The sequence below is a fragment of the Gambusia affinis genome, linkage group LG10, assembly GCF_019740435.1.
Source record: "Gambusia affinis linkage group LG10, SWU_Gaff_1.0, whole genome shotgun sequence".
NCBI classification, from domain to species: Eukaryota; Metazoa; Chordata; class Actinopteri; order Cyprinodontiformes; family Poeciliidae; genus Gambusia; species Gambusia affinis.
Window position 1 is genome coordinate 6,079,936 of NC_057877.1, and position 17,727 is coordinate 6,097,662.

The 17,727-nt window shown below is 39.3% G+C and overlaps 1 protein-coding gene across 3 annotated transcripts in view; it reads right to left on the minus strand.

The window, feature by feature from the left end:
* The window catches only part of prdm5 (PR domain containing 5), a 56,696-nt gene extending 43,638 nt beyond the window's left edge, over positions 1–13,058 (minus strand). Inside the window, exons 1-5 of one of the 3 annotated variants that reach the window (XM_044129807.1) lie at positions 12,628–13,058; positions 9,375–9,480; positions 6,143–6,226; positions 3,347–3,469; positions 77–245 (exon numbers count right to left, since the gene is read on the minus strand). In XM_044129807.1, coding sequence (XP_043985742.1) covers positions 77–245; positions 3,347–3,469; positions 6,143–6,226; positions 9,375–9,480; positions 12,628–12,671 — 526 coding nt within the window. In that variant the 5' untranslated portion in view covers positions 12,672–13,058. Of the gene's footprint in view, positions 1–76; positions 246–3,346; positions 3,470–6,142; positions 6,227–6,844; positions 7,275–9,374; positions 9,481–12,627 lie in introns of those variants that run through there. The other 2 variants (XM_044129808.1, XM_044129809.1) reach the window with 2 other exon arrangements.
* Positions 13,059–17,727: the final 4,669 nt, after the last annotated feature.

Here is a 17,727-nt window from a genome sequence, read left to right on the forward strand (position 1 = left end):
CGTCACTCACAGAAGAACCCAAACGGGTTTCCTTGCACGTGGTTTCGTAAACCGATCGAGAGAGATTCAAGTTTACCCATTTCCACAAGATGCTTGGCCTCTTTGCTGTTCTCGTCCTCGTCTTTCACGACTTCTTCCTCCTCCTCCTCCTCCTCCTCTTCCATGTCGCTGTCCAGGTAGCCAATCAGGAGCTCTGTGTCTGTCTCTATGTCATCCACGGCCAGGTAGAAGATGTTCTCTCCGTCCTAATCCAGAAAACGTCGTCACGTTTGATAAGGCATTGCGATGAAGTGGGAGTGTATCGTATCGTATCGCTTCTCATTTATCGTGATAAGATTTTGGTTTATTGTTCTCACAATAAATTAAAATCAGGGCTATTTAAAATCCTCTAAAATCGTCCTTATTGTCAGGATTACTATTTTTATTTTTTTATCCACTGTTTGTTCAAGAAGAATATCAATAAATATTTTAAAAAAAATGTATTCTGTTCTGTTAAGGATTAAAAGGTTTTGTAAGAAAACATTAGCAAACAGACACATAGGAATATGGACTTAGATTTTCCTTTTTGGTAAAATTGTGATTGTGATAAAGATTATGATGAAAAAAAAGACTATCACCAATTTTTTTTAGGAAACTGTATGGTTGTGACTGAATGACACATTTTTAGCACCACAAACACAAATACTGTTGCTGAGATAGGCGTCTTCAGGATTCTTTAAAAAGTCTGATTTATGTCACTAAACTGCGCACACTAATTGCATTTAACCATATTGCATCATTTCTTGATATTTATTGGTGATGTTATGGAAAAAAAAACTGTGGAAAAAAAAAAGCAAAAGAAAGTATTTCTGATAATCCTGTCTGTTTAGGTTTTTTTTTATTTATTTATTTACAATCAGTAAATAAAATTCATCATGAGCATAATGAATCAAAGTTATTGGAAGCTAATCCCAGTTGATGTGAAGACGGACGGCGCTACATACGGCAGCAAAGCTTTCGGTCTAGGGTGGAAGTTTAACTTTCCAGAACAGTGCGAGCTGAAAAGTGCCCCCAGAGACATTTTTAGGTGTAGAAATGGCCTAGTCAAACCTCAAACGGTTCAAGAAGTAGTAAGACTTGCAGAACGCGGTGGAACGTAGAGAAAAAAGCACTCTGACCCGGTTCTAGAACATTTTATTTTACAGTCAGTCTACCGAAGCCTGAACCCATTACCCCCCAGACAACAGTCGTTTAAAGCCTGATTGAGGCCACAGGTCAAAGGCATGCAACCTTAAAAATGTGTTCATTTACTCTGCTTGTCCTGAAAGGTCATGTTAATAAAATCAAACCGTCATTTTGTTTTAATTATAGGATTCTAAATGTACATAAATAATGATTACCAAGGGGAAAACCAAACAATAAATGTCACTGTTGATGAAACACAGAGGTCTAACTCACATGCGTGACCTTTAAACAACCAATCACACTGTGTGTTCCAGTATTAATGGCAGGAACTTGGCCCTAAGACCTAAGTGTTCATGTTCTTTTCTTTCATTCTCTATTTTTCTTCTGTCATGGGAGAGCTATCTTTTTTTGTTCTCTTCCTTTTGTCTTTTTACACTAAAGTGCAAGAGGTGAAGTTTATGAGCCAGAGCTCTGACCTCACGTTTGTCTGTCCTTTCAGAAATTGTGTTTATGTTTCTCTTTTCTTCTTCTTCAGTTCATCTGATTTTTGTTGTTTTTTTTCTTTGTTAGAAAGCTGTAGACCTGGCTACTGTTGTTGACACATCATTTATCACAAGAGTCGTATAAAAGATATGTTTTCTCAGCCATTTAGGAATACAAAATTGAGATAAGGAATTTTGCTTCGTGTCCAACCTTAGACCCCAAATTACACTCGTAATGGTTCCAACATCTGGCTGCAGAGGGACGCGGCGTCCAAGGAACATATTCAGACCATAAGCATCCTTTAAGCAAGCGATTGTATTTGTGAAAACATATTTTTATAATAAAAAAAAATATTATAATCGTAGCTGTCAACGAGGATTTCCTGTCAGTTGTCAGTGTTTGCTCCAGGCTTGTCTGCTCCAGTTTGTATGAATGTAAATTAAATTCACATGACCTCTTGGTTGTGTTTCTCGGTGCTACGCAAAAGTATGTCAATTATTTCACACTTTGTCCTTTCACAGCCACACATTTCAGTCTATTTCTGAGGGATTTTATGCGATGGATCAACACGAAGCACTGCAGGACCGTAAAGTCCATGGAAAATAAGACATGATTCACATTTTATTAACAAATAGGTCATAAAAGTGTCTCGAGCGTTTGTGTTCAGCGTCTCTGAGTCGACACTCTGTCGGACTTCCTCTCACGGCAACAACAGTCTTTTTGTGGCATTTCTCCAACAGGTTTCTACATCCATATGCATTTTTGTATAATAACACAAGCTAATAGGGTTTTATAATGTTTTCGCGTTCTCACAATTAGTATTTTTAGGACTATTCTAATATCCTGTTTTCTGCTTAAGAATAATTTGATTGGCAAAGTTTTGATAGCTTTAATAAAACCATGACATTTTTTTTTTCTAAAGTTGAATGACAGTATTTATATTTTTACACATAACCCATGGTGTAAAGTTTAAAGAATACGTGACATGGCTTAAAGAATGAAAAAATATGAATTTGGGAAAAATAACTCACAGATTACAGCGCTTTCGCACAAACAAATATCCTTCTAAGCTCCAATAAATGACAAATTTGACATCAGTAGTTTAAAAAATGTATTCATAAATGATTTGAATTACTCATAACGCTTGATTAAAGCAGTGGGGTTTTTTATATTTTGCGTCCCATGTGTTTCAGGTGTAAGCTTCTCCTCTCCCTTTCACTTGTCTTTACATTGTAGCTTCCAAGCAAATCACAATAATTTTTCTCTTCCAAAGGCAACTGGCTGTAATGGATTTTATTTAGCTGCACAAGAGTGAAGCGGGCGGAATACAAAACCATGCCACACTTTTAAGATTTGTGGAAGGAAACATTATTTTTTTTTTTTTGAAAGCCATGCAGTCACTTCCTTCCACTCGACTGTCACGGGCTACGTTTGTTTGAGTCCGTCACGTAAAATCCAGACAAAACACGTTAGACTTTGTGGTTGTAACATGATGAACTGAGGAGAACTCGGAGGAAAATGGACGTACTTGCAGCAGCAAACGTCTGCCCAAAACTACAAGGGAAAAGCGAACATTTTGAATTGTTCCATGGAAGCGCTCGAGGCAAAGAGACACGATTCTTTGCTCCCCTATCCTGCAGCCTGTTTTATTGATCGGGTTAAGGCTGAGGGATTCATTGTCTGCTGAGTGGAAATGTACCTGAATGGCTGCCAAGTTCTTCTGCTCCTGTGAAGGCGCCTGATGGACAAACCGCAGCCAGTTGGCATGGCGAGGATTACTTGCATCCAGAATATACAGAACATCCCCTTTACTGCCACGAACCTGAAAAAAAGAAAAGAAAGCAGAGCGACCGTGAGAGCTTTCAGAAACGAACAACTGCTTCTCTTTTTAGTTTCTTTCTCCTCCCGCTTGATGCCTTGAAGATTGGTCCTCTGTACAACAAAGAGCGCTGGCCTTTCCCGTGAACACCTGGTCACTGAACGCAGCTCCGCGCCTCGCAATGTGACAACAACAGATAACTGCGGCGTTTTCGCCACTGGTTATCACCAGCTACTTTGCACCCAACAAGTGACGAGAGTCAGCTCTTACATCGGCTTTGGCTCATTGATCTGCTACGTAATTAAATGTTTCCTTTATCACACAGAAGCAGAGAATCTCTTTGGATAACCCTGCGTTTTTGCAGACAGCTGTGTTCTCCGATACAGGATGCTTTTTTTTCCTACTTAATTCCAATTACGTTTCCGTGCCAAGACTGCGAACTCTGCTTACTTTTTAATTCTAGTTACTGTTAATTATAAAACGTTTGCGCATGATCTGTCATAGCTGCAAGCTTAACCTCACATCTGTATTGTTATAGTTGAAGTTTTTAATAAAAAAAAAAACAATTCTTTTTCATTGCACAAAATCAGCTGAAAATTCAAACTTTTCCTTTTTTATTTTTATTTTTTGTTTCTACACAGTTAGACCTTTATATTCATGGCTAGTCTTCCTCCAGAAGTTTTTCTTTTGCTCTCATTCCACCGCTCTTAAACACGCTAACATTTGCTGACATCTGGCTTTTGAACGCACAGGGAAGCAGTTTGATTGGCATTGGGATAGCATGAAATTTCTCCACAGCTGTCATGGTTGTTTATCAGCTCCGGTCAGCGTTGATGGAATAACAACCTGGAAAAGGAACAAAACAATCTGACAATAACATATTTATAATCGACAGCAACGAATCACCGGGGGGGGATATAATAATAATTTAGATCAATCAGGTGTATTTCTCCCGACAGCTGCTCGCTCTATCAATCAATCAATCAAATTTTATTTGTATAGCACATTTCAGCAGCAAGGCATTTCAAAGTGCTTTACATCATATCAAACACAGAAACACAATGCAACATAAAATCAACAATCAAAACACAACATTAAGTCAGGTTCCATCAATAAATTTGTAACTGATTACGTTTCAAATACAACTCTAAACAAGTGGGATTTTAGTTGAGATTTAAAGGAAGTCAGCGTTTCAGCTGTTTTACAGTTTTCTGGAAGTTTGTTCCAAATTTGTGGTGCGTAGATGCTGAATGCTGCTTCTCCTCGTCTATGTGGCAAATGAAAAGGTTTGTAGCATTCGGTGATGTTTCATTGTTAGCTTAATGCTTTCTACTCTACCATAAAGTGAGCAGGTTGCCACGACAGCTTAATTTTTATGTTTTCGAAGATTGTGTGCTGAAAAGTGATTTATTCGGCCTATTGTTGTCATGAAAGAAAAAGGTCTGTATTCACTTTCACAAAATAGCGTCTCATTACAGTATTACAGCACACGTCTGTAAAGCAAAGCTCCAATGTGATCAAACGCTCAACGTCCTTAAACCAAATCTATCTTTCTAGGCACCACATGAAACTAAATAATTAGTGCCACTCTGACAAAAATATGTGTTTTTTTTATGGCAGTTCAATGGCTGGCTGTTCTACATGTTTTAAAAAATAAAAATATTAAAGACAAATATTTGATTTTGTGTCAATTAAAAAAAAAATTCTTTGATGATGATAATAATAATAATAATAATCAAAATTATTACTAACACTGATTTTGAAATACCAAGGTCATGTAAGGAAAAACAGATTTCAACATCATGTTTATTTTAAACATATGATGTTTAAAAAGATATCTCCTGCATATTTTAGCCACAGATTGGACAAAAAATAGCGACACAGCTGATCAAGAGCAACACTGTTGTGTTCATTTAAGTGAAAAAGTAAAACACATACTTGTCAAACTAAAGAAAAACACCTAATAATAATAATAATAATAATAATAATAATAATAATAATAATAATAATAATAATAATAATAATAATAAACTACATATTGTTTTTAAAGGAGTTACTATTATAAGATTTTGGGCATTGAACTTATTTTATGAAATACAAAATAAAGAAAATATCTACTTGTTTTTTAAACAAACATGAAATGTGAATGATATTTCATGGTTGCAACTCTGGTTTTATATGAATATGCATAACTTCCAACATGGGATGTGGATCTACTGTAAAAACAGACATGGTTACAGTATGAAGCAAAGCATAGTGTTGGGCTGGTCCAACGAAAGTCCAGGCTTAAGTCTAACTGTCCCATCTGTTCAATGTGACTGCACTATTTTTGTAAAGAAGCAAAGATGTGGAATGCTGGAAAAGCACACCCCAAAAGACCTTCAGCTGTAAAAGTACTCAACTCAGTAGGGCTGAACACACATGCACACCACACTTTTCAGATCGGAGCATGAAAACTGATTTCTAAAATAATTTCTCCTTTTTCTTTTTACTTCGGAACGTGGCGGATATACAACATGTTCCAACTTCCAAGTTACCTAGATGCTTCCATTGTCGTGTATTGATAATTCATCACTTGTTACAAGTAGTGGGGTGTATTAGCATTGTGTTTTCTTGTTTTAGTGTGTGTACGACTGAACGGTGTGCAGTAAAGCATATAGTGAACGGTTCATTCACCTCCCACATCAGCCTGGTGTCCGAGCTTTCATCCAGCTCACTGGGCAGCTTTTTCTCACCGGCGAACGGACCAAACTTTTCTCCCTTGAACATGAGGAGAGGGAATAATTTCAGTAAAACAACGAAAACAAGGTCATGGAAGACTCACGTCAACACGTACACTGTTAACGTGATATAGAAGTATAGTAAAACAGGCATTTACAAGGGGCGTGGTTAAAAGTTGCAACATTGTATTCAGCTACTACCTCGTATTAACAATTTGACAAAGCGACTACATCCCCGCTGACGCATGAACCCCGTCATCCTCTGACACGTTTCAGAGCTTTAGGAGTCTCCTCTGCATATACGGGAGCATAAAGGATGTGTATGTTGTAAGTAAAATGGCGCTAAAAGGATGGGGTGGGGAGGTGAGGGAAACCTCTGGATAAATGATTATGAACGCGGAGGCGCGAGACGCTTCCTCGCGGACATGACTCCGTGGAGGGAACAGAGAGAAACCGCTGCAGTTACTGTAGCTACGTGGCATCTAACGTCACAGCAGTCTGGAGCTCGTAGCGAGGCTTTGACAGCGACTGAGAGAAACAAGGCGAGCAAACAATCTATCTACAGCGCGACAAAAAAAAAAGTTTTTAAAAGTCACTTCAAAACGCCCCCGGTGTACAAACTCATACCCATTAGTCGTCGCAGTCGGAAACCACAAACCTTTTTCACTCGCCTCGCCGTGTAAAGACCGATTCCATCCTGGACCTTGGACGATTTCAGAGAAAATCTGTCTGGCACGTACATACCCAACATTGTCATCACTTGGAAACGTTTCCTTCAGTGATAATTAGTTGGTTGTTTTATGTGTCAGCGGAAGTGGAGGAGCTTTTGGCAGTTTGAATTCAAGGCAAGAGAGTTTCTTCTCAGAGCGGTCCAGGTTGGTGCTGCTGTAGAAAGGCAAAGCAGCGTCCTGATTGGTCCAAAGTTCCGCAGCCGGGGGCTACCTTTCTGCCCTGCTGCACGCTGCAGCCTGCGTTTCACTCGGGCTGCACCGAAGAGGCTGCAGCTTCTTAGCACAGCAGCTGGGTTGTACTCCCAACTGCGGCAATGTTGACCGTTCTCAGTGGCGTGATGACTTCCCAAAAAGCAACTGAAAACAGGAAAAGTTAAGGGTTGGAAGAAAAAAAAAATCAACCTGAGTAAAAGCATGGTAAACAGAGTTGGGTGGCAACTAGTTACATTAACAAAATTATATTTACTTTTATTTGAAAAAATGGGCTTTTAGAAGTTTGTTGTTTTGTTTTTTTTTACTGCGCTGTACTTTTTACTTTTACTCGAGTAATTTTATTATGAAGTATCGCTACGCTTACTTGAATACAATTTCTGGATACTCGACACATTGTGCAACTTCACTGAATGAGGAACAAACATGTTTTAGCCAAAAATCCACCAGACACACACACCTGCAGTTTTTGTTAGTTTCCTATGTTCTTTTATTAAAAGAAACTAATTGGATTTTTTTTTTTTACCCAATTTTGTTATTTTTTATTACTTATATGAATCATTATCATTCGCGCACTTATACCAAAATTTCCACTTAACTGTGTATCTTGGTCCGTCTGATGATGTCATTTTTAAATATTAAAGAATTGATCATTTGATCAGTTACTCAGTACTTCAGTAGACTTTACTATACTTTTTCACTCTTGCTCGAGTAATTTCTTGGACGGCTACTTTTTACTTTTACTTGACTAAAAACATGTGGAAGTACTGCTACTCTCACTTGAGTACAATTTAAAGCTAAATGTCTTTGAAACATTGCAAATTGAAACTACTGTGGCATTATTATTGGTTTTATCATTGAGTAGCAATTCAATATCACATGTTAAAATCTTCATTTCTAAGCTAAAACTTGTTTTGTTTTTTTTTCATCAGAGAGCCATAATTCTTCAGTTATCTGTAAACAACAAAGGAGTGGTGTAATGGCAAGTATATAAACCCATATGTTTTTGTTTGTCTTTTTGACATTAAATCAGAGCAAACTTTTTCTGCTTTAGGTCAGTTAGGATTGCAACATTTCTGTTAGCTAATTGTTAAAATAATTAGATATAGATTTTTAAGTTTTTTTGGGGGGGTTTCAAACTTTTAACTGTACATTGTAACATAACTATGCCTTCAATCCATCTGGGAAAGCCCAGATGATGATGTTGAGACTTTGCATGCTTATTTAATTTAAATGAGGTACAAAGGTCAATGTATTTTAGGGCAATCCTTCTTTCTTTTGTGATATCATTAAAAAATCTGAATGAATCAGCTAGTGTGAATAATTTTGTGATTACACTTCTAGATTCCTCAAGGCGCCACATTTACGAGTTCAAACTATTCTATGGAGATGTAAACATGTCCGGCCGTACGCGGAGGGGAACGTGTCTTGATCCCAATCGTGCAAATCTACGCCAAAAAAAAAATCTGGAGAAGTTGTGAAGGTGCTGGCTGAAGCAGCTAAGGGAATGTCAGTATTTATTGCGACGCTCCCTGAAAAGCTGCTCAGAAAGGAAGAAGCCAAGACTCCGCTCAGAAAGCTGGAGTACAAATCCACAAAGACCATTGTTGCACATAGAGGAAAATGGAGAGAATCTTACAAACCTGAGAACTGTTGGTACAACTTCAAATTAGGTTCAATCTGGGATTATTCTGCAGAGTTTGCATACTCTGAGCCCCACAGTCCAAACACATCTCTGTTAGGTTAACCCGTCTCTCTAAATTGGAGCAAATATGAAGTTGTCGGATGACGGATGGATGAAATCCTGAAATCTTGCTGAACTGTCATAGTCATACTTTGAAAACTTTGTTTTTTACCTGAGGCAGCATTTCTATAAAAGGTTTGCAAAGCCAATCCCCCCCACCCCACCCCTCAAAAAAAAAAAAAAGAAAAAGCTAATAAAACACAGAAGCAGCTATTTGAAACAGAACAGATATGGGGGGCAACCCAACTACATCCCCAACCGGAGCCTAATGAAGGACCTCCAGAGATCTGAGCACGGTTTTGCATCGGTACGTTTTTTGGCCGAGCTTGTCAGCTTTATAAAGAGGAATTGGACAAACGTCAAAGAGAAAGGTGTGCAAGGAAAGTCCGATCATTTCCAAGAAGACTTGAGGTTTTTTATTTCCCCCAGAGGTGCTTTGAAGGTGTACCAAGGACTCTTTGACATAGATGAGAAAGAACTTCATGTTCACTTGCCCCACTTACCATTAGCGTGAAATCAAACGTTTTAATGTTCTGTGTGTCTTGGCTTGAATTCATCTGTGGTATTGTGGTTCTTATGGTTCTGGCCTGAAGCCAGCAGCAAAGCAGCCTTACGGTCGGTCTCACAGGAAGATATACGACAAAAAAAAAACTTAAAAATCATAAGCAAACAGAAATAAATGTAGCTGAATGAAATCAGGAACTCATTTGAAAATAATGCTTCTTATTGTGCTTAATAGCAAACGTTTGGGTGGTAAATCATCCCTTCCATAGTTATTATTCAGTATTCAGTATTATTTAGCTGTGTTGTTCATTAACACACATTTCTCCTGGCATAATTCCAAACTTCTTCCAGACTCTGGTTTCATTCCATTCCTAAAATAGTAATACAAATCCTTGCTACGATTTTCTTATCATATTTCAATAGGCCGGGCTTTTAAAATAAAATCTGGAAGAAGAAGAAAGAAAAAAAAACACAAACTGAGATAGACAAAATGGATGGGAAAAATAATATTTAACCACACTTTGTTTTCTTTCTCTGTACTCGGAGGAATCCAAGTGTGCTGCCACTAGTATGTCACAGATACTACTACACACGCCGGAAAATATTTCTTCTTATGTACCACTTTTGTATCACTTTTTGAAAATCCTGGCCACTCCTGGTCTCCTGGCGATGACCAGGGGTCTCAACTTATATTCCCTTTTTCTGAGTCCCAGCAGTTATGAGCTTATTAAAAAATATGCACAGAAATAATGTTGTAGTTCACCCGTTTTCCCCTCTGTGCACCACCCAGGTCCGTTTAGCAGTTCCAAAACCCCTCAGTGTAATGCCAAAAAATGGCCAAATGTTACAAGCCATGCAAGTCACACAAATGGAAGAGAAACAAAGTGACATTCACCGTCCAGCGCTGGGCGTCGCTCAGCTCACCTTATGGATGTAACCAAGTGAGGCAAAGATCGTGGTCTAACCAGTTTCATTTTGTGACTGTCGCCGGTCTTATCTAATATGGTTATGTAAGCAGCAGAAGTGTGCGTGTAAGCAGATGAAGGAGAAAAGACACAGAATCTATAAACAATAGTCCTGTTTGAACAGAAAACAAGTCAACGATCATCAGAACATAACAAGAAAAACAAACAAAAACACATTTCAACCAAACTTTTTCTATTGCATAGTTTATGTGCACACAGATTCCACACTTTACCTAATAACCAAGTTTCCTGTTACTCTGTTTCTGGCCTTACCATGCACAAAATGTACCGTATTCTGTGGAACCTCATGTTGCGTCACAACTTTAAAGAATCATGTTGCTTCAGCTGCGTTGCTCTCTGTATTCCACATGCGTACTGAGAAAAGTGGTGTGGAACTTAAAGTCGCCTACTGCCTACGTTAGCGACAGATGTTGCGTCTTATTTTATTTCTTAAATAGTTATTTGCTGGATTAATCAGAAAGTAGGTCGAGCTGCCTTCATGTTGGAGCCACTCCAAATATTCGGTTTCCAGGTGAGTCTTGAGCTGCGTAGACCACAAATCTGCAGGCTTTTGACAGAGAGGAATATTTGGTGTGGGAGGAAATAAGTTAGCATTCTGAACACAGATGTCCTCACTCTGTCACACTTCCTGTTACCACTTTGTATTATAGTGAGTTGGGGGCTGGGGGAAGGTTAAAGCCTATCTCAGCTGTCAACTGGCGGGAGGATGGATTATAAACAGTGAATTAGTAAAAAAAAAAAAAAAAAAAAACATTAAAAATGTTTTTTGCTAAGCTTATCTAAAGCCTCTAATAGCTTAAACAAAACACAGAGAGATCAGGTGACTCTTAAAAGCAGGGGTTAATGGAGCCGGCATTGGACAGAAGAGTTTCACTGTTGTTCTGACTGCTGTCTTCATCCTCTGCGACAGTTTCAGCTACCAAGGCTGGCTTTGTTGCATTAACCTTTCTATCAGATTGAGCATTACAAACTCCCCCCTGACCCCCCAAATGAAACTGCACAGGGGACTGAATAAATGTTTACCTCCTTTTAAATCACAATGACTTTCAAATAACAATGCTAAATCACTTAGCCTGGCACATGCAGAAAAAAATTCAATGGAAAAACAAGCTAATCTGTTAGATGGAAAACTGTTGATTGCAACTACCGTAACCTGGAAGAGAAGGCAATTCGATTGCACTCAAACAACACATGTTAGCCTTATTTAAAGCAGCACACAAAATGTGTTTACCCTGCTAGTTACTTTCAGCTGTGAAACATGTGAGGGTTTCCTTTCAAGCGCCATGCTAAGTCACAGCATCTCAACGAGATCGAGGTGAGCTCAGACTCAACCAAAGACTTTCTGTGCTCTTAATTCTCAGCCAGCGTTTGGTGAATTTCGGGGTGTATTGTGGGTAATCAGCATGATACGGGGCCCAGATCTGCTTTAGCTAAGATACCTTTACAAACAATTTCAACCCTTACGCAAGCATACATTCACACTGTCATACAGCAATAAACAGATCAAAAGGCAGGTTGGGGTTAAGTGCCTTGCCCAACAACACATCAGTAATTTATCAGGAGGAAGATGGAGTTGAATCTACAAATTTTTTGGATGACTACTCCCAAGGCTTGCTGTCGGACCAATGATGGCGCTTTAGGATTTTTGGAGACTTCTTTCAGCATCTTGTTGTCTGCTTTCGGGGTGAACTTCCTTGTACAACCAGAAATTGAATACAGGCAGATGTTTTGAACATTCTCCACTTATACTTATATATTTTATATACAGTGTAGAATCGTTGATCTCAAATTTATACACCGATGTGTGATTGTCGCAATTTTAGTGGAAAAAATATTATATTCAATTATATCCTAATTTATTCGACATCAGGAACTGCACTTCACCTACTTTAAAAAGTATATTACTCAGTCTAATTGTTAATTTTTCTCATATTTTTTTATATTGGAAAACACAGCTTGTCATAAGGTGTGCTAATTTGTTTTTCACATGAATGATACTGAAGTTTTGTGGGTGAAACCTATTTATGAGGCTTGAAAACTTTTCCAAAGCACTTTTTATTTGAAGAAGTGGAAACTACCTTATTCGGTTAAAAAGCGAAGAAAATACCCGACAATTTAAAGGATGGAAAAGAAAAGTTGTGATGTCTGAGCTTTAAACAGTAAAGAAATACCGAACAACATATACATAGATACATTGCCGTAAATTGCTGAAACTCTCAAACGGACCTCACATGATATCCATTATAGTCGATCTGTCTCCGCTCACCTTGGTTTGTTGACTTTCGCTGTTCGGTCAGAGATTAGCGTCATCTCCAATCACTCACTGTTTGTGTGTGCTCGGCTTTCGGGACACCTCTTCCACAAACCTCCAGCTCCTCTTTAATCTGCACTGGTTTAGTGTTCCGGCGGTTCTGTTTACTATGTTCGGACCCTGTGTTTATGCCAGTTGCTTCCTGTTGTGCCGCGGCTCTGTGCCTAACTGCTCCGTGATTGGCCCAAATGACGAGCGTTGGTCGGCGATTTCAGCAAAAGCCAAGTATCGGGGGGGCAGCGAACCGGCGTGTCTGAGTGCACGAGCTGCTGTTTAGGAAACGTTTCCATTTTGAAGTGGTGGTAAACAAGCCCTTTCATTCCTGGGACGGATGTCTTTATCTCAAACAATTACATGTGAGCTGCCTGGAGTTATATTTCTGGTGTGTATGGTGAGTTGATCCACAGCAGAGAGAGCCCCACCTCGGTAACAAGTCTTATCGCGGTGTTTTGAAGGTCTTTGATTTATTCATATACAACACCTACGTCCTGCTTGGTCCGCTGCTCTGCCAGTGACTCGGCCTTCTAGGGCAGAACTATTTAAAGTCATGACCTTCCTTTTTACCTTTAGAGGACCTCTAAAGACCCTCCAAAGCATTAACTTTCACTCTGCTTTCACTAAGATACCGTAGTTATTATCTCTCCACCGCTGATATTTAACACCTGCACAACAAGATGGAGAAGGACACACAGGGAGATCCTTGCTGCATTGCAAAACACTCAAACTCTTACCGAGCAATTTTGATCGATTTTCAAGTGCAAATATCTTAGCACGCGTGAAATAGGACAAAGATTACTTTTCGGCAACAAATAGGTGTTTTAAATGAATAATTTCCTAATATTGACTGAAAAGCACTAATTACATTGGCAGATTATTTCACTTAAGGGGAAAATGTTACGAGCGAAATAATCTGCCAAGGGAACAAGTTCGCATTCTACCTGAATTTGGATATTTTGGCCTTGTTTTGTCTGTTGTGAAGGGGACTTAATGGGTCTGACTAATTTTTCACTTTCCACAAATAGTAAATGTGTCAGAGCTGCAGTTTTATGCTTTTGCAAGCCATACTGGTTGCAGCTGATGCCCTTTATTGTGAAATTGTTCACGTTTTATATATTTTTAATGTCTATTTTTGTTGTCTTTGTTTACTGGTTTGCCTTTTATGGCGTGTGCTAATAACGCCTTTCTTGGCCAGGTCGCCCTTGTGAAAGATGTCTTCATCTCAATGGGTTTTTATGTGGTTAAATTAAGGTTTAGTAAGAAAAATATTTTTAAAACTATTGGGGGGTTTTTAAAATTAATAATAAAGAATTTTGATTAACCGACGTGTATTTCATGTGGTTTTACTAAGTTTTGGTGCAAGTTTCTCTCAACGTGCAGCTAATTCCAAACAGGTTTTGAGTATCACCTCGTCGAATTTGAACCTGAACCAATCGAACGCTGGAACCGAGCCACTCGGTGGCTAATCTGTAAGCATCTCCGAGGACCAGAAACTGCAAAAAATAAAATGAAATACTTTTTTTTTTTTTTTAACGCACTGGTCTAGGACACAGCAGAGGAACGAACTGCGCTGAAATAAATAGTCGGGACTTCTTTTCTTTTTCTTTTTTTTTTCAAAGTAAATATTTTCACTAAGGGAAAACCTCACTTTGGCCAACATACAATTGGTTTCATACGAGATTTTTCCAAATGGATCTGTGCATTCTTCTGAATTCTCCCAAACCTGATACTGTAGATTGAAGGGCCAGACCACCTTTTGTTTCATGTTTCAGAAACCCTCACCGCAGCTCCCTTTTTCAAGGCTGCTGCCGCTGGATAGCCGGCAAACCATTTCCTGAAGCTTCGAGGCCACTGGATAAACGATGTTTTCATTTGACAACCTCAGGTCGCCGCTGCAAGGAGGGTCTTCAGTGGGAGCCCTTTGAAATTACAGTACTGATGAAGCATGAGAAATTACAAGCACTTAGATGTGATTTCACCAGCACAAGAGAGCAGAGAGGGGGGGACCACCCCCTGGGCAGATCAGGCAAGAGGGAGCGGTGGCAGTAAGTGGACACACACACACTCACATATATGCATATATATATATATATATATGCACTCCTGGAAGTAAGAAAGGCATATGCATACACACAATCTGAAATTCCATTTGTGTGCAGACATCTCTGAACCCCAACCATGTTCTTATCCCTTAATTTTTCTCATGTGTACAGGATTATTTGGTTACGGCGATAAAACGGCGTAAATATAAAACCGACCTTGCAGTTTAATATGCAGCAGAACCGAATGAAAGTTCCACTTGTGAAGTCAGTCTTTTTCTGTGTGTGTGTGTGTGAACTGCATGAATTATCTCAATGGTAATCAGCAGTGATGAGCAATGCCCCAGGGCCACTGGTGCCTCTCCACCCTTCCTGGGAATGAAGCTCTTGGTCAGCAATGGTTTGGAAGGAAGCCTCGGATTTCTTTTTTTTTTTTTTCCTTCTTTTTTTTTTTTAGCTGAAAGCTCTAAAATCGGGGCTGAGTGGAGACGAAAACTGGGTTGGACTTGGTACTTCAGTAATTAGTCTATCTCCCAGAGAAGTTGAAGTGAAATCATTTCAGTTTTGCTCTCCGCATACTTCCTGTTTGTGTGGATGTTCAAAAATTTATAATCTCATGATCAGTTTTCACAGTTTAGCTGCGCCAATTTAAACCAATTTGATTGCTGGTTAATGTCATTTTTATTTCAAATGCCCTCTAATTCACCTTCTCCTTCAATGCCAGTCACCCAATCAGTCCGACAGTGTGGGTCTGACCCAGGAGATTTACTTAGCTCTGTCCCAGTGTGTCTGTCTGTTCCTTGCCCTCTTTTCACAACTTACGCTCGAAAGAATAGCTCAGCTCTCAGTTGAGCCGCAAGTCCATTTTATGTTCATGTACACAAAACACACTCACAAATGCCAAAGTGCAAATGCTCTTTAAATAGAGCGAGTGACTGACCTTAGGCTCTCTGGCTGCACTGACGCATACATTTCTGCTACGTTAACCCTAACTCAATCTAAATATTTGGAAAGAAACGGATCTTTAAAAGTGCTCCTTCCAAAGACTTTATTTCTTGGCTGCACATCGATGACGCAACCTCCTTGTTTTACCAGATCTAGAGGTTCTCTGCTGGATTAAGATCTGACGGCTGTCATGTCACTGGATTACAGCGAACCAGTGTGAGCTAATGCTAATTTAGACAATTATTCTGTTGTTTAGTGGAACATCCGTATTTTTGTGTGATGTTTTGTGGGTTGAGCCTTCTGCTTGTATTAGTCCACTAGTTAGGGCCATTTCTAAACACCTGCAGGATCCAGAAAGAAATTTAATGCTTCTCCACCACTGACATCATGAAGCAAAACCTAAAGGTTTTCCCCATTCTTGGAGGAACTAGAGAGGAGTAACAGCTAATCTGGCAGAATAGCTCCATTTCCATTACAAATATGCACAAAGCTTTGTCAGTAGTCCCCTAATGTCGAAAAAACAGGAGTGCAATTAAAATCGCAAGTAAATAAGGGTGCTTATGTGATAAGTCATTAAAAAAACATGCCATAGTACTACTACTGCTACTACTACTACTACTTCCTGTTGTCTTCTTCTTCGTAGTTTGCACCAGTAGTAACAACCGGTTGTTGATCATGTGACTTATGTACTGCAAAAAAAAGTGTTTACGTTTCAGTTTTGAAAAATAAACCAATTTCAAAACGAAAATAAAACAAAACACCTCCTCTTAGCAGCAAACCTTTTAATAAAAAAACATGTTTTTTTCAAAATTGCCATGTTTCAATTAAGCAACATATTCCAAAATGTCAAACTGTGCCATTATATCGTCAGTGGGAAAGCAGCAAGAGACACACATCCCTCAGTTTTAATCAGGATAACTTCGGGGAGGAACACAGATGTTGCACCACAGTGGGACTGTTAATATCTGCTGCTAACATGGAAGTCAGATGAGAAATAGTCTACTTAAACACAAATAAATCTTAACCCTTCTCATAATTACACACTGCTTCACTATCTTTGTCAAGCACTTTGAAAATTGATCCTGATGCTAAAGTTCCAACCTGTGTGACACCAGGAAGTCTGTTCGTATGTTTATTGAAAACAGAACAAACCCTGCAATTATATCCCAAAAATTGTTGAGATGTACACTAAGTTAACTTTTTTATTTATTTTTTTAGTAAAAAGATTTATTTTTAAAAAGTATTTCAGTTCAAAGTAAATCTAGGAACGTAGTCAAGGATCCAGATTCTGCAGATTCTACTAACTTGTACTTTGTGAGCTTTAAAAAATAAACAGGCTTTAAATTTGAATAGCGGTCTGTCTAATCCAGAGTTGGACACATTTGAACTGAGTCCTCCGAAAAGGAAGGTCAGGCCCACATTAGTCCACATATCCACACGTACAGCGCCGTCTGCGGCGGATGGAAAAGCTCACTCTTGTCCGACGTGGCCAAGAAAAGCAGCTATTTCTCAAAAAAACGGCCATGTTTCCATCCTGACTCTGATTTTGGGTAGCTGCGCTCCCACTTTACCGCCACAGCCTGCTGTCAGTCACGGGGGCTCCTGGTTGCAGGAAATGCGCAGAGGCCCCACCTGGCTTCCATTAACCTGTCGTTGCCCTGGAATAATGCGGAGGGGCTTTCAGAGAGCTGTGGGAGTTATGGGTATCCTGCTAATAAAGCCGGCCAGCTCTGCTCAAATGCTTTCCCCAGCTTGTGTGAAGGATATCAGCTGTGAAGCGTACAGAAATGTCCCGCTTTTGGTTCGGCCCGAGACGAGTGAGGCAACCAACGTGCTGCAGGAAATCCACTGGCGAGCCTCCACGTGAGCGCCTACATCTGCAGTGTTCCCTGTGTTTATCCTTCCTGTAGCAACGAGAGCCGGACTTTGATGCATGGGTTTTGTATATATGTGTGTGTAGATGGGTTTGGACAAGGAGACAGACATGCCGGGCCATGTCACCGCTATAGGAGGAGTAATCACTGCAACGCATGAAAGAGCTGACTGACTTTTGATATTTTTATGGGATTAAGGA